The sequence below is a fragment of the Aythya ferina genome, assembly GCF_964211825.1.
Source record: "Aythya ferina genome assembly, chromosome: 15".
NCBI lineage: Eukaryota > Metazoa > Chordata > Aves > Anseriformes > Anatidae > Aythya > Aythya ferina.
Window position 1 is genome coordinate 17373202 of NC_140314.1, and position 17312 is coordinate 17390513.

The 17312-nt window shown below is 40.8% G+C and overlaps 3 protein-coding genes across 12 annotated transcripts in view; 1 reads left to right on the top strand and 2 right to left on the bottom strand.

Annotated features, from left to right (window-relative positions):
* The window catches only part of LOC311444907 (uncharacterized protein), a 52349-nt gene extending 51884 nt beyond the window's left edge, over nt 1–465 (bottom strand). For all 7 annotated transcript variants that reach the window (XM_084536371.1, XM_084536366.1, XM_084536367.1 and 4 more), the window contains exon 1: nt 71–465. In XM_084536371.1, coding sequence (XP_084392497.1) covers nt 71–370 — 300 coding nt within the window. In that variant the 5' untranslated portion in view covers nt 371–465. The remainder of the gene's footprint in view (nt 1–70) is intronic.
* Nucleotides 466–547: 82 nt separating this feature from the next.
* SNN (stannin) lies at nt 548–11300 on the top strand. 3 transcript variants are annotated; one of them, XM_084536364.1, is made up of 2 exons: nt 548–625; nt 8466–11300. In XM_084536364.1, the coding sequence occupies exon 2, from the start codon at nt 8532–8534 to the stop codon at nt 8793–8795; it is 264 nt and encodes an 87-aa protein (XP_084392490.1). In that variant the 5' UTR covers nt 548–625; nt 8466–8531; the 3' UTR covers nt 8796–11300. The 3 variants fall into 3 exon arrangements, with proteins under 3 accessions (XP_084392490.1, XP_084392491.1, XP_084392489.1); XM_084536365.1 differs by having other exon boundaries at nt 567–665; XM_084536363.1 differs by lacking the exon at nt 548–625 and adding an exon at nt 2911–6018.
* The window catches only part of TXNDC11 (thioredoxin domain containing 11), a 29085-nt gene continuing 23010 nt past the window's right edge, over nt 11238–17312 (bottom strand). For both annotated transcript variants that reach the window (XM_084536352.1, XM_084536353.1), the window contains 4 exons: nt 15208–15353; nt 14211–14320; nt 12758–12838; nt 11238–11951 (listed from right to left, as the gene is read on the bottom strand). In XM_084536352.1, the coding sequence (XP_084392478.1) occupies nt 11330–11951; nt 12758–12838; nt 14211–14320; nt 15208–15353 (959 nt within the window). In that variant the 3' untranslated portion in view covers nt 11238–11329. The remainder of the gene's footprint in view (nt 11952–12757; nt 12839–14210; nt 14321–15207; nt 15354–17312) is intronic.

Genomic DNA, 17312 nt, shown 5'->3' on the forward strand with positions numbered 1-17312 from the left:
ATAAAGTTGTGCACAATAGGGGCCAGCACCCCTACATTGTACAATAGGTGTTCACAGGGGAGCACAGTACCTTCTGCACACAGATTCCTGTCAGGGCCTTCGCCCTCAGAGCTCTTTTTGCCACATATCTCTCTCGAGCAACCTGGGTTCTGCTAGCACCCAGGCCTGAGCCCAGTAACAACCAGGGGGAGGCTGCAGAGAGCCAGAACCGGCCAAATCCCCAGCGCATCCCCGCAGCTGCCTCAGGGCAGGGGGCACTTCCTCCCTCAGCGCCCCTCGCCTCAGCCTTCTTCTTCTTCTTCTTCTTCTTCTTCTTCTTCTTCTTCTTCTTCTTCTTCTTCTTCTTCTCCTCCTCCTCCTCCTCGGGCATCACCGGCCCTGCCCGGACGGCTCTCTAGGGGACGGTGGGGCCGCCACCGTTGCTGGGGAGGAGAGACAAGAGAAGGGAGGAGAGGAGCAGAGGGAAGGGCCGAGCCCCGGCCCTGCCCGTCGAGGCGCCCATTGGCCGAGGCGCGGCGCTGCCCGGCCCCACTACAAGGCGGCGCGGGCGGGGAAACGGCCGTCGCGCCTGAGGTGGCGTCGGTAGGAGCGCCGTAGGCTGCGGCGGGGCCGGATCAAAGCGACGGTGAGGGGCTGGGGTTTCTGTCCCGACACAAAAGCGGCGGGTGAGGCCGCGCGGCGCCGCCGCTGCTGAGGGAAGGGCTCCGGGTGGGGGTGTGGGCGGGGGGCGCTGCGGTCCCCTAGGGCCGCTCTTTGTGTGTGAGAGTAGACGGCGGGGTGCCCGGGGCGGCCCTGCCGAGCCCCCGGCTGCTGGGCGCTTTAGCTGTGCGCTGCCGTGGGCCGGAGTCGCGGGGCCGGGCCCCGGAGCCGCCGGCAGGGCCGGCTGTGCCTTCCGCGGCCCCGTGTGCTGCCTGCTGCGGGGAGGATGCGGCCCATGGGTGGGCAGCAGGGGTGGGAGCGCCCCGTGCCGACCTCACGTCGGGTAGGGGAGCGTGGGTTGTCCCCTCCGTCTGGCCGGGCTGCCAGGAGCGGGGACATCCCTCTGGGAAGGGAGCCCAAGGCATCTGGGACGTGCAGGGAGCTGTGCAGCCCCTCCCTCCGGGGGGATGAAAGCGGCCAGGCCAGGCGCAGGGCGGCCTCACCTTCGCTTTTCCTGTGAGCTGAGGTGAAAACCCGGAGCGCAGGACTGAGAGCCCGAGCTATTGAGCTACTTGGTGCTGGTACATGGCAGGGTTTGGTGTTGCTTTCAGTCTGTGAGCAGAGTATAATCGAGCAAAACTGCTTAATTATCAGTAATAAACAGGAACAAGCTAGCTGCTGTTGGACAAAGCCATTAAAATACATATATCCTGAGCACTCACTCAATTGTGTAAGTTAAAAAAGGGTTTTATCAGTAAACTTAATGTTGTTGCTTCAGCAAGTTTTCTAATATATTGGGAATTATGCTATGAGACAGGGTATACATAGCACATTATTTCTGATAACCACCTGTCAGAAGCGACCCTGTTATCTTGTCTGAACAGGCCCCTCATCAGAGCTGTGTGTGGCTGTGACTGACAAAGTCCAAAGTGTGACAGAAGCTTTGCCAGGCAACTGCCTTGGAGGCAGGTGTGATCTTACCAGTAGAAACCTGCTGCTAGTTCTCCATAAACTGGATCTCTTGCCTGACAGGCTGTTACAGCATAAACCCATTCCCCTTGCTGTGCTGCTGAGAGTGTCTGTGTGCTTTTGAAGTTGTGTGGCTGTACCTGGGAAACTCACTGGCCTGCTCTGCCCTCTCTTCACCTTGCTGTCTCATGTAAAACACTAACTGCACTGTAGTTTAACTTAGTGTAAAAGCTCTGAAAGTAATTCTTGATTAAGTGTAAGGTACTGTTTTACCTCATGTGGAGACTAACTGCAGTTCCAGGCAATGATGCTAGGTCTAGTGTTTCTAACTGTTGCTTCATTGCTAAGTTGTTGGAAAACTGTCCTGGACAGTAAAGCCTATCTGTAATGAATTGGCTACAGAAAAGCCTTTTTTAAGGCTTTCCTGCTCTTTTATTCTTCATAACAAGTGGAACAAGGGTTGTGGCAGGAGACTTGCACTGAAGGTTTCCACTGAACAGCTCCTTCAAAAACAGCCTCCAGCCAAGCCTCGCTTTGTGCAGTGCAATTTGGCTTTATCAGAAAGAGAGGGCATTAAACTAGAGTTGATTGAGAATAACAGTGGTCCCACAGTTTCTCTGGCAGTAGTAAAGGCTGACAGCTTCTGCACTATGAAGGCTTCTAGCTTTCCGAGGCTGCGTAATGTGAGTGCTGGGTGCACTTGTGTGCCAATGCCAGAATTACATTTTGGATCTCCCCTGAGGCTTTTTCCCTCCTTGTTCCACTGGTAACGAGGATGCTCTTGTGACGAGCATACAGCATTCCTTAAAAGTAATCTTCCTTGCACATACAAGAGGAAGTGTTTTGCAGTTAGTAGCATCTACTGCAAGCTGCTGTTACTTTCCTGCAAAGATTTTAGCGTGGAGGCTTTTTAACTAAGCAGTAGTTATTACGTATCCATTTCTAAGCTAAAGTCAGGGTGGTAGTTCTATTCTCATACCTTTTCGCCTATCTCATTTAACTTGCATTATTCCTTGTGGTATTTTGCCAAAAGTATCTTTTTAAAAACACTTAACAAGCTTAAGGTGCAATTGTTGCTTGAGGATTTTGAGTGTTCTGTTTGGGTGAACTCTAGTAGATTGCCTTTTGAAGCCTCTTCCTATAGCTTTGGCTGTTACCGTAGCAGTATTTCTCTTCATGTGCATGCATGCTGGTATTAACCACAGCTAACTTAGCAGCAGAATGCCTACAGTCATAAAAAAAACTTTGTTTAGAAACTACTGCCAGCCTCATAGAATCTGTCCTCCAGCAGCCTTCTGCAATTTAAATTGGTTTGCTGTTTGTCCTTTACTTAGAGCTTTAGGATTGGGTAATAAAACTTCACAAATGGAATTGTGAGTGGAAGCTGGCATTAGCTGGAGAAAAAAAAAAGCTGTTACTTCTAGAAAAATGGCTTATACCTGATGTTTTCACTGCTTGACTGCTGTAGGAACTGAGATAGGCTATTTGCAGTTCCCACCAGGGAATCTGACCAATCTTACTAATGAGTAAATGTGCTTAGATGTGTCCTTTGATGGCAAGTAGGGCGGGAAGAGATGGATGTAGCTCTAGAAGTGCCACCAAATACATACAAATGTTGCTAACAATTCCTTTGAAGATCAGAAATTTACATCTTTTAATATCTTACAGTAAAAGTGGTGGATGAAGTCAGTGCTGCTCCTGGTATACTTATAGGTCTCTTTAGCTCAGGTATGCTTTCAAAGTGAGCCTTAAAGCTCGTTGTAATCTCCTTTAGGATCAATTTAAGAGGATCAACAGAATGCAGTATTTTTCCAGGAGAGAAATGAACTCTGAAGACAGCTTAATCTCTATTTCAGTCAATTGCTGGTGGTGAGCTGTGAGTTCTGCATCTCAAGAACAACCCAACCCAAAGGTTGCCCTGGTAGTTCTTACCAGTGTGGTTGCAGTGTGTGCATGTACCAAGCTGAAGGCAGAATTAAGGCTGCAGGAGAGCTCTAGCTCTAGACATTGACCTAAAGCAAGAACAACTTCAGCATGAATTAACAACAGTAGCTAATGCCAGAGCACTGTCTTTATTTTATCAGCTTCTGATAATTCAGTTTCAAACAATCAGGAAAAAAAAAAATTAATCAAAAAATTAGAAGCTGCTGTCATCCCAGTTACTACTGTGCACCATTAATGAGCTGTTTGTGCCGTTGTAAAGCTGTACAGTTGCTTAATATCTGACACATAGGGTGCTGGCTCCAGGCTCCCTGAGTGGAAAGGAGAGGATATGCCTGCAGAAAGAATGACTATTATGCTTTCTCACTGAGAAGTAGGAGTTGAAGTGCTTTGAGAAAGTGACCTTGAATTTTATCTGGTTGTCCTTTTGCTAGAGGGTGAACGTCCATGCAGTCATCTTTCTGAAGACATCTAGTCTTGTTTTCTCCTGTAGCTCTTAGTATTAACTATAGTATGGTGCAAAGACATCAGGAGCTTTCTGAATAGAAGCTAGAAAGGGCTTCTTGATGCAACCTGATAATCCTGACAGCATGAACGTGAGATCAGACTTACTTCTGTGCCTAGAAAATGAAACTCACTGGGTAGTGCATTTGGAGGAAGTTGTGCCCTTCTTTGTTCCAGAGTTTAAGAATTCAGGCAATCTGAGTCCCTTTGATCAAATATAAAAGCAGTTAATTTAAAATAATAAAGATCTGTCCATCTGGATGGACATCCAACTGCATCCTGTAGGTCCTAGTTCTCCATCTCCAACACCTTCTACCTTGCCACATCAAAGCAATATCACTTGACACACAGGAGAGCCTAAGCCAGCTAGAATTAACTTTCTAGTGTAAACAGAGTGAGAGTTCACTTGCCTGAGAGATGAGTCCTGCAAGTTTGTTCTGTCTGCTACTGTTAACGTTTGGCTTGTCTGGTTAGGTGGTGATACTAAATACAAATGATCAATGCTAGGTGCAATGAAGAATATTTGTTAGGCTCATCCTTTTAGTCTAAGGGCCCGAGTTAGGAGTAGGGCTTCTCTACAAGAAATGATAATCTCCCAGTTTTAAAACCTGTCCTTCTGTTTAAGGTTCTGTGTGAATTTATTAAAGGAGCTGTCATGACTAAGCTGAGTTGACTTGTTAGAGCAGGGGACAACAAAACAAAGCTGTCACACCCGCAGTAATCAGCACGTTCTTCCTGGCCAGCTCTGCACCGTGAAGCTCCCTACTTATGCTCCTGGCTGTCAGCTGCTATAGTGTCTCACTTGCTGGAAGCAGCAGCTGTGCAGGAGTTGCCAGTACCCACATGTGGGCCTGCAAGGTCCTTTCCAGTGCCTGCTGAAGAACAGGACAGCTGGAGAGGACTGATCTGAAACACCTTCTTACTCAGAAGGTGGAAGTAGGGGTTAAACTGCCTCACAACCTCAAGCAGTAGCGGCGCTATGAAGCCATAACTGTGGTGTTAAACAGATGTCCAGGAATAGTAATATATATATATATATATATATATATATATATATATATATTTTTTTTTTAACCCAACACCAATAAATGCTTACATCTCAGAACTTCTGAGTTGCTACTGTGTATACTTGGTTCAGAAGAACCTTCCTGGGCAGTAGGCCTTCCGGGCCAGCTGTGCTCCTGGGGATCCCAAAAGAAATGGGAATAGCAAGAGCCCAGTGTATAACCTGGTAAGGGAGAGAGAACCTTGTCTCAAGACAGTTCTTCCCCATTACAGAAGAGCTTAGGTTCCTACTTGAGGGAGACTCAAGCACAGTTTCACAAACTACTATGCCTAGGTCTCCATTATCTATGGTGAACTGGGACCACTGCAGTTTGCAGCTGTGTCACAGAGGGGGATGGAGAAATGTCTTCTTACAGTGTGCATAGGTGTGGGTTCTCTGTTATCTGGACCTAACATGGAATCACAGAACTGTAGGGGTTGGAAGGGACCTCGAAAGATCATCGGGTCCAACCCCCCTGCCAAAGCAGGTTCCTCAGAGCAGGCTGCCCAGGTAGGCATCCAGACAGGCTTTAAATATCTCCAGAGAAGGAGACTCCACAACCTCCCTAGGCAGCCTGTTCCAATGCTCCGTCACCCTCACCGTGAAGTTCTTTTGCATGTCAGTGCAGAACTTCCTGTGCTCTAACTTACAGCCATTGCCCCTTGTCCTATCCCCACAAACCACTGAGAAGAGGTTGGCTACATCCTTCTGTCCCCCACCCCTCAGATATGTATATACACTGAGAAGATCCCTCTCAGTCTTCTCTTCTCCAGGCTGAACAGGCCCAGGTCTCTCAGCCTTTCTTCATACGGAAGATGCTCCAGGCCCCGTATCATCTTTGTGGCCCTCCGCTGGACTCTTTCCAGGAGATCCCTGTCTTCCTTGTACCGGGGAGCCCAGAACTGGACACAGTACTCCAGGTGAGGCCTGACCAGGGCAGAGTAGAGGGGGAGGATCTCCTCCCTTGACCTGCTGGCCATGCTCCTTTTAATGCACGCCAGGATCCCATTAGCCCTCTTGGCCACAAGGGCACAGTGCTGGCTCACGGTAGAACATTGGCTCTTGGACTTCTCAGTGTTAAAAGCTATTTTCTAGGTACCAGTAACTCTTTACTTCTGATGTAAAGGTATGTGCCACACCAAACAGCACTCAGTAGGCTGTCACTGCTGCTAGCAGCCCTGTGAGCTGTGGGACAGGGCTTCATGTGCCTACGTGAGAAGCAGACTAAATCATTTGTGCTGATGCTGTGCTGGTGTGGCTAGATCAAATAGTGCTGCAGTTCAGACATGCCCTGAGGAAAACTAACTCATGAAAGCCACCCTGACTCACCCTCAGCTGTTTTCCTGGTGTTGATTAAGCAGAGTTTATAGTGTTGCAAAACCAAGATGATCCTGACAAAAATTACACACCTTGTCTGGCTGCAGTGGGCATAGTTCTGCTGTTGCTGATATGTGGTATGGTTGGGTGTGAGTGGTAGTTGATTTTCTAATTGGAGAAAATTGAGTCTGCTGGACTTGCTGCTGTCAGGTATGCTACTGGCTGCAGTAGTTCATAGGGCTGGAAACACAATCAGTGTGTGCAAGTTAGTTCTGAGTCACTGGGCCCTAATAATGCTCGTACTGGATTTCTCTTGTGGATGAAGTAGCTGCGTGGTGTGCGTGGCTCTGCCATTCCACGAGAGGTTAGGGGCTTCTCTGGCTTAAGTGCTGTTGGTGAAGGTGTGATGTAATTGCCTTGACTCTGTCATGATGAGAATCCAAGGTACTGCACACAGCCTGTGGGTTCTGACCTAAGGCTGGGTGAGACTGACCTGTGAGGGGGCTTGCATGCAGGAGCTGATACTGCAGCTGGGTGCAACAGGGATGGTGGGGAAGAGTCTGTTCAGCATTTGTACAGGTATGTGACCCTCAGCAGACCAGCATTTATTGCAGCCAGAAGAAACTAGTTAATCCAACACCAGTCAGTGCCTACACACAAATGAATGCAGGCACTGCTGTTCTGTACTTGCAGCAGACCCTAGAGCCTTTCGGGACTGTACCTGCTGTACCTGAAATCGTGACTTTGAGCACTGATTCCTACAGCAGTTCCCACATCGTAACTGGCTCCAACCTCTAAAAAGTCTCCCGTGAATTCCTGTACTGTTGAAGAGAAGGTAGCAGGAAAGAAAAAGTAACGAACCCAGTTGAAGTAGAGAAACCCAAAACTGCCAACTTTGTTAACAGTAACCTTAAATTTAAAAGGAAAGGCCCATATGACTCCTTAAAATACCATGAATTCAGAAGTGGAAGTAGACAAAAGCGTATGGAAAATGTCTGCTGCTTGCTGGAACTGTGGCAGACTATGAAAGTCTTGCAGCTCTTCCTCTCCCATTTTCCTGCCTCTGTTCCTATTTCAGCTTCATTTCTAACATGCCACCTTGCTCTTGCTATTTGAAAGCCACTAAGGAGGAGCAGAAGCTTGTAATAATAATTTTCCCCTTAGATTTACTGAAGTCTTCAATAAATCTAGCTTTACCTGCTTCTTACAAAAAATGTATTTAAAGCTATATTTGTTTTTTACCAGCTCAGTGAACAACCAATTAATTACCATGTACTCAACCCTTCTAAACAGACCAGTGTTATGGATGGGTTTGTAGTAATCCATTAGCATTAGAATTAATTTTGCAATTTACCAGTCCTGGAACTGTTTGTGCATTAGGAAGATGTCGTACATTAGAAATTTAAAGTGCCAGACTTCTGTCAGTTAGATGTACTGTTTCTGTAAGGTTCTTTACAAAAAGTAAAGGTAGCCAAATTACTATCTTGTCATGGATTTGAGAGTCGACCATGATTTAGTATTTGTATTAAATAGTCTTAAATCTCTTCATGCTAAACTCTACAGCTTCCATCACTGGCAAAAATATATATAATTTGCTATGTAAATCTAGGTATATCCTTGATATGAGTGCTGGGTTTGCTGAACTCTGCCTAGTGACTTCAATGTTTGTAAAAACTTGGTTGAGTTATGATTAAAACTTGATATGGACTGTACTGTCTCAGAACCACCTGATCCTAAGATGCCTCAGTATCTTTTCTCATCTTCTCTTAGAAAAAAATTCTTACTCGTGGGCATCTTGAAAGCAGGTCAAGTTGAACCCACGTTTAGCTCTTGTTTGCTTTAGTTCAGTGTAGACATCTACATGGTCAAAGGCAAGTTGTAAAGAAACATCTTAAAGTAAGTGTATATGCAGAAGCGTGAAGCACTGAATTCAGGAGGGTCATGTATCATCACAGAGAGGATACCAACCATAATTGTAATATTTCTGATTATGGTGAAGCTGAACAAGTGCATTAAGTATTTCTTTTTTTTTTTTTTTTTCCCACTGCAGGAATTTGAAGATACAGTGAGGACAGCAGAATCTTCCTCAAGAAGTCTGAAATCCAAAATACTGACCATGTCTATTATGGATCACAGCCCCACCACAGGAGTGGTGACTGTCATTGTTATTTTGATTGCTATTGCAGCTCTTGGTGCCTTGATACTGGGCTGCTGGTGTTACTTGCGTCTGCAGAGGATCAGCCAGTCTGAAGATGAGGAAAGCATCGTGGGTGAAGGAGAAACCAAAGAGCCCTTTCTTCTTGTGCAGTACTCCGCTAAAGGACCTTGCGTAGAGAGGAAAGCAAAGCTAACTCCAAACAGCACAGAAGTACATAGCTAACTTGGAGCAATACCTGTATGTGGACTGTGCTTATATGTGTAACCAGCAGAAGAATCTATACTGTGAAGAACTTGGTCACGTGCACATTACTCATCAGAAAACACCCTGATGAGGCTTAAATAAGCTTTCATTGCAACTGCATGCACTGTGAAGTTGCTCTTTGTGTCAATTGTGTATCCTACTTCTGTGACAAGAGCTGACTCACCTGGCATAAAGTCCATTGCTGGCAATGGACACCAGGATATCTTTGAGTGAAGAGACTGATAGCATCTTTTTGTTACTTGAATGTTTAGCTGAGCCTATTTTGATGGAGCTACTACTGTAATGTGAACTACTTTACAACTGTGAACAGTAAATAGGCTGCCAGAAGCTTTTTGCTTTGTGCTCCACAGCACATGAGAATAGTATGGTGAAATAGTATGTAACACAAGAGGACTGTAGGTGGAATCCAGACCTTCAAAACCAGATCTGCAGTTAAAACTTGCTTCTGCTATTAACTTCTGAGTGCACAGCCATAGAGCCAGAACTTCAGCAGTTCACTGGACTAGTACAGAATGTTGAAAAGAAGGTAGAATATCTTGTTTGAAAAGCAGGTATAACCTGACAGTAATATGCTGAGGGAAGAAACACAGGAGCTACAAGAAAGGAAATGGTTTCCTTCAGTTGCAGCTAGGCATAGGCTAAGCTTTTGGCTGCTAGAACTGAGCTCTCTCTAACCATGTAGCTACTGTGAGGAAACTGCCATTTTGACGGAACTGGGAACTGATGATGGATACTGAACCCTCAGGGATGGTCCAGAAGGTTTCCAGGAGTTTGAAGTGGCAGTAGAGCAGGGTCTTCTCTTCTGTCTGCATGCTGAAACTGCAGAAGCAGTTACTTATTAAAACTTATAAATGTAACTTACCTATTTTTTTCCTAGAAGGTCTGTTTGTGTACTTAGCAATTCAGGTGTATGTAAACAAAACGTTAGGAGTCTGTTTGTAAAAAGGCTTTTTAGTCTAAAGACAAGTGATCAACTACAGAATTCAATTTGTGTATCTTGTAGATAACTTGTGGCTTAGCTCAACAAGATAAAAGTTTTAACATTAGTTTGTCTAGGATTGATACAGGGAAGCAGGACTGCTTTTCAGTTTGGGGGTGTCTTCATACTACTAGCTGGGAAGCACTTTCATGTAAGGATGGGATATCTCTTTCACTTCCTGCTCTGTGGAGGAAATTGTGCTATAGAAACTGTAAAAAGATGTATTAAATACTTGGAGAAGAGAAGGGACAGCACTAAACCACCAAGGCCAGCTTGCCTACTCTCAGACTGTTGAGTAGGTACACATGCTTTGAAGCCTGGTTCAACTTAACTCTAGCCCCTAAACTACTTCATACGCAGCTTCTTTATGAACTATTTTATATGAAGCTACTTTATACGTAGCCTGCTTGTGCCTAGTCTGGATTTTAAACACTTGATTGCCTAGGACCAAAAAGTTTACTGTGAAGACCTGTTTCCTAAAATATGCTACAAATAATGAAATTCAAATTCCAGCTCCCTTGGAAGTCACTTTTGCTTCTTGCCCCTGTATGTATGGCATAACTCAGTTAAGAGGTGCCTTGCGAGCTTACTTGAGAATTGTGCAACTGGATATAAGACAACAGTGGCCTACTCAGTAAGGTCATACCCCTTTCTTCTAGAGTAAGATGTTGTCTTGCATTTTTAGTGCTGCATTTGGCTTCTGATTTCTTAATTGAAGACTCAAATTTGAAGCAAAAACTAATACTGACAGCAGTGAAAAGCTCCTGGAATTACCACTAGAGTATACTATAGGCTATACCAAAGGGCAGTTCTTGCCTTGGCACATGCTTAATATACTAGTGTCAGGAGGCTTGCATGTGTAGCCAGACCCACACACTTAAGATTGCTGTATTGTATAAATCCTAAAAAGCAAGGAGAAAAAGGGTTAAATCAGTAAGATTTTTCTTTAGTTTTGGTTCACTAGATAACAGTTTACACAGTTCTGCTCTTGCAGGTTTCAAGACATAATTAGTGTACAAAAGTGACACAAAGTGCTGAAGTTCTTGAATAGAGTAGCTACAGCAAGATGACTTTGTCCATTCAAGTTTACTGATTATACAGATAAATTATCTCCATTTTAATTCTGCAAACAATGCAGAGTAAAGGGCAATCTTCAGGAATTAAAGGAAAAGTATAAATCAATGGTCTTATTTTCTCCGTCTAGCAGTTATTAGAGAAAGCTGGTGAAAAATAACTGGTCCTTAGTCAGATGCTTTACACTGCTGCCCCTAAGCATCAGCATCTTTATCAGATAGGTGTTTGCAACTTAGTGCAATAGTAAAGTGCAGAAAGTTTTCCATACTCTTTGCTTTAGATGTGGGTAGCTAATAAGTTGTTCAAGTATACAAAAATATTTCATTTGATTTTCTTTTTCTAGATCATGTGGGGGAAGAAGTCTTTATTTACAATGAATTTCAATAAAATTTGCATAAATACCTACCCAATACTGTGTCATTTTTCTTTGTGAAAGAAATCATTCTGTCCTGTTTTTACTACTGTGCTCTGTTTCTAGAGTATCAATATCAATTCTTTTTTCCTCTGATGTGGCAGTAGCTGTTGAAACCAGTATGTTGTCATCAGAAAGCTTTTGCTCTGGCTGAAGGGCTTCGTTAATTTCATCTTTGCGCTGTAGCTTTCCTTCCCTTGATGCTACCAGGATTCTTAGTAAAGTATTCTCCTTAAGGAGGTTTTCTGATGCATCAGCCAATTCTTGAAGCTTTTCAGCCATTTCTAGTAATTCCCGATTCTTCTGATCAAATGTGGCTTGTAACTGCTCGCTGTGGAGCTGCAGAGTCTTGTGCTGCTTTTCCAGTATGTGTTTTTGCTGCTGTACTTGGTGTTCTTCTCTTTTTGCTTCAGAAAGCTGTGCCTCGAGGTGGTTGTGGGCTTGATGCAGAGCACTGATCTCTGATCTTAACTTCTGAATTTCTTTCTCTAAGTGCAAGATGTGTCCTTGCTGTAAAACTGTTTCTTTATGTAAGCATTCTTTGGTACAGGGTGCTGACGAAGAAAGACTTGAGTAACGTAAAATAAATTTAAGAAGATTAGGAAGGTTAACTGAGAAGTCTTCTGGAAACTTCATACTTTGCTCCTTCCTAAAAAGGGCATACTAATATTAAGAAAGGTACGTAAACAATGATAGCTTTATTTAAATATCTGCTGTCCAACTCAAACTTAGTATCTTGCTCATATAGCAATTAAGAGAAACCTAAACTTGTATAATGAAGGTATAGCACTAATATGAACCCTTTTATGTGCTATAAGCATCTCTGCATTGGATGGATATTTGGCTGAGAGCAAGAATTTTAAGAAACAGATTTTGCTCTTAATCCATATTTAAAATACTTATATCTTAGCACCTTGAACTGCATATGACATCATCACTCTGGGACATGGATGATCACAGTGACCTGATATTAATGAATGTTTAAGTTGAACAAAATACCTAAGTCTTCCAAATCCTATACACATTTTTTGAAGTTAGATTCATATTATCCTTTAAGATATCTATTAGCGTATCAATTTGAAGAGATTAGATAAAAGTTGCACCACTATCTACATCACTTCTCTCTTCTTCATCCCCCCCCCCCCCCGTAACCACATGATCCACCTGGATCATGCCAAAATAATAATAATAATAAAATCCAAATAAGAAAAGTTAAGTAAAGAACCATTATGTTGCTGTTCATAAAGACTTGCAAACAAATAAATAATGACTTTCAGAGAGAGTATTCACCGTATAAAATCAGCTATCCATGTCTTCTTTTTCTTTTTAATTATTAGAATATACATAAAGAAGAATTACTGTTTCTTTTTTTCTCTGCTAAGACTTACAGTCGGATAGTTATTATAACTTAGTAAAATTAAAGTACAAAACCCATAAGGAAAAGTATTACATTACCTGTGATGCGGAAAAAACAAAATAGTTGGGAGACGGTCTGTCATAAATTCCCATGGAAGATCATTTCGACTGATATCAATTCTGTTAAGAAATGACACACTGATGAAACATGCAGATGAACAATCTTTTTTTTCCTAAAACACCATTTTGGGGATTACAAAGAGGGAAATGCAAGTAACTGTGAAAGTAAGTTTGAATGTGTTATGTTGAAAATATATTGCACTAATGAATCAGCAAAATTATTTGCCAATATACAAGATGATAAATCTCAGATTTTTGCCAGAAAAATATGTACAGTATTCCAACTGCTCTCTTGGCAATTAAAGTACACAATCACTATGTATACACTTCCCTGAAACAGGCAGACCTGCCTACAAACTTCAACGTGCTACTGAATTTTTTCTTTTTCAGTAATTTGTTCCTCAATACAACTCCACAAATATTTTCCTTAAATATCTGGTTTGGAGAATAAATTACTTTGCTTCTTCTGAGGACAAATGCATTCTAAATTCTTCTAAAGCTCTATGTAGAAAGGAAAACAAGATTTTGTGAATGAAGCACTTGTTCAACTGCTTATGTGTTTTTTCTTCTCTGCTTTTTTAGGTTTCCCTTGATTATAAATAAAATTCTTATTACAATAATTTTATTATTAAATAAAAAAAAGACAATCACAGAAGTAACACTACAACAAAAATAGTGGACCAAACAACAGAACTTCAAAGTCAACAAAGAATGGATGCATGTTTGAGAGTAGCATTATATCTATGGGAACAAAGCAGTAATTATAAACAGGTAATAATTCCAGGTTTTTAATTAATTTTTCCCAATATATGTCTTGCTGCCACCTGAAGTAAATTCAGTCAGAATAAAACAAAGCATGCAATTGGAGCAGAGATTATAAGTATTGATGTATTATCAAATACATGAATAAGAATGTTTAAATTGTACTGTAACATGAAAAGCCCTGGAAATGCTAAATAAAATCATGTAATATGTATCAATTATAAATATATACAAGTATATATAAAATACAAGTATAAAAAAATATAAGTATGTGCATATATATATATAAAATTTCTCAAATACAGTACTACAGGATATAATTCTTTGCTACAAATAATCAGAGGTGAAAATGATTTTCTGCTGCTGTTTTACTGATTTACTTCCCAAATTAAACTTCATGAATATTCACTTCATTCACTTTTATTCACTTCATGAAAAATCTCACTGATTAAAAATTCCTTATAACCGAACTGCAGATATACCACAGTGAGATTGAAAACTACCAAATTTATACAGAGGAAAACCAAATAATGCATTCAGAGAAAAATGAAACACAACATTTACATCAAGTATTGCAAGAGTGTAGAGAGAAAAAAGTAATTATTTTCTAGGCCAATGACCTCAATGAACTTGCATTATTGTAGAGAGATTAAATTAGAGTCTTTTTTACCTTGCCACAGTGAAATTATCTGGAGGCAGAAGCCGAGCAAGTTGAATAAAGATATGATTAAGAGAAGCACAGAATCCGCACCACTGTGCATAATAGACCAGCAAGACATTCTGGAAAATGAAATGGAGAAGAGTTTGATTACCTATTGTGGTTAATCTGTGGTAAAGAAGGATTAGTATTCACAACATTTAAATTCACTGGAACCCTTAAAACATGAAAGGAAACTATATCCTAACATTGACGCACATCATAAACTATTTCATGCTGCCTTCTGTCTCCCAGGTTAACACAGAATTTCTTGGGAAATTCTCTTTCCATAAATAATTCTTTGTATTTTCTCTGTTTATATCCCTGTAAATGACAATGCATCAAACCTTCTTACACTTCTCACGATTCTTCTGCAACCTTAAATTCTTATGTATCTTACAGCAACTGTAAACTTTGTGGGGCCTGGGGGGGAGAAAGGCGTAGGTACCTAGCTAGCAAAGCAGGCATTAGGGTTGCTGGCTGCCAATTACTGCAGATGTATACATTTGCTGCAGTTCTCACACCTAAGGGATACTAATCCATACACCACATCTTTAAATAAATCAGAGTAAATTAATTACTCTTCAGCAAGACATCTTACATAAAACAATTTCATGGAATGCGATTGGAAAACTTTTTATTTATTTTTTTGCTGTGTGTTTTCAAATAATACTTTAGTTTTAACACATTTTCTTTTTTCTATTACATCTGCTTTGCTTAAATTTTTAAGTAAGTTTAAAAAAATGTGATACATAGGAAAAAAATGTAGTATATTTATTTTCAGGTATGAAACCCAGAAATCAGAATGTTCTTTAGTGTTATCTCAAACCTGAATAAAGGAAACGGGAGTGCAGGAATCGAGTCAAGGACAAAGCACAGTTATAGAAAAGAGAAAGAAAAAAGAATGAGTCCCCTTCTTCAAAATTGTGAGCAATGATTTGCAAGGAATTCTTTCAGCAATGAGGTGTACCTTTTCATTTGAAAGCACAGTATCATGAAAGGTGCTGGTAGTCACTTCAGTGATTACATGCTGTATGCGAAAACGGACTGAAGTGTCATCAACAAGATGCCTTTTCAAGGGGCTATAGAGAACGCTGAAGTTTTTTATGAAGTTCTCTGAAATAAATTGATACATAAAGTTAATTCACAATTTTGGCAGTTTTTACTTTTGTATTTTCTCTCAAATTATTGAATTCCAATTTAAACTTGGTTTCAAGTCACTATTTGAGTTTAGTAAGAACTCAAGCAGCCACCACTGATGTGAAAACAATATAAAACTTTTTTCATTTGCTCATTTCAGTCTTTTCATTTGCTTCTTTAATCTTTAATCTCACTTCTACTCCTGTTCAATGTACTATAATAATAATCTTTGCCTACTAATCTAACTATGCACCTGTTCAGTCAACAACAGTATCCTCTCGCTATCTTTCATTTTATCCATACTGCATAAAACTATTTAGTCCTCATATTAAAGGTTCTACTTAATTCCACACTTGTTTGCATTTACTATTTTTAATTACTTTCCCTATGATTCTTTTGCTTTAGACGAAAAACTGTGCTATTCCCATGCCAGTATGACTGGCCACCTTCAGTTCACTAGTGGCTGTCTTCATTCCACTTCCTCTTTAATATCAAAATATTCAACAGTAGTTGGTCTGTGCTAAAAATTTACAACAAGCTCCAAAACTACCTTCAGATATACCACTTGGAGCCTAGAACACATTCTCTAAATCTCTGCAAGATACTACCTATATAAACATTTTCAATTTAGATAAACATTATCCTATGCACTGTAAAATAAGAACATTCAGTAATCAAGCAAAAGATGCATTAAGTACACTAAAAATAATTATTTTATCTAATAGAAATGTTTTGTGCTGGTATTCTCAGTCCAAAAACTCAGACCAACTAAAAACAGCACCTTTGTACATACATACAAAACACCAGATTATCATATTTATCTCTGAAATATAACTCTATTGCTCTTGGTATTTACTATTCAGCATTAATGAAACTCTCACCCCAGAACAAAATACAGCTTTTATACTTCTAGATCACCGGATTTTGAATGTGTATGCATGATTAAATAATAAAATAATAACTGGACAGGACTAATTAAAAGACATGAAGACTCCTGAATTTTTAGAAACCATTTATAAAACCTGAAATCCGTATTTGTGTAAACACAAAGTTTTTGTGTAAACTGATGCTTACTGAAATACAGTAAAATAAAATAATAATAAAAAAATAAAGAAATCACATGAATCCTTGACAAAATATTTGGGAGAAAAAAAGTTTCTGGATGTTCAAATAACTCAGAAGAGAGATCTACTGAGTGCTACTCAGCAGAGCAACCCTTGTCCTGCTCAGGAAATACTGTGAACAGAAAATAGTTTGAGACAAAATACTGGAAGCACAAAGGGGAAGCAAATTTATTATCTTCTCACCTAAATCTTAATTTCTCCTAAGCATCCATTTATGGTCCCCAACTTTTTTTTTTCTCCATAATGCTTTTTGGGGCAGGGGGGGTGGAAAAAGAATATAGTGCTGGGTGGAAAACTTAAGAACAAATGGCCATGTTCTGATTATGTTGTGCATACTTTTGTATGAACTTATGAATTTATTGGCAAAATGCAAATATAATTTAATGCTGTAAGAATTATACTGATAAACAATCTTGAACAGTTTATCTCAATACTACGTTCACCTGAATTTATTTCCATGTTTACTTGCACTTTTAACATTAAAAAGCCCTGCATTTTTTAAAAGTTGACTCAGTTTTGCACATCAGCATGGCAGGTAAATATATGTGGTTAGGCACCTTGCATCTTACCCAAGTAATTTGGGAATAAAATCAGAACTGTGAATACGGTCTTTTTTTCCTGAATACAACTGCCTTTTTTCCCCCCTCCACCCCAGTTCAGCCAGGAAGTACAGTATTAACAGATTTAAACAAAAGCAAACGAGAGCTGTATCTGACAACACACCTGCTTTTCAACATACATTTAAAATAATTTCTAAGTCTGAGGACAAGAGGAAGGGCTAGTTTCTGCAGGTAAGTGGGCAGTATCTCAT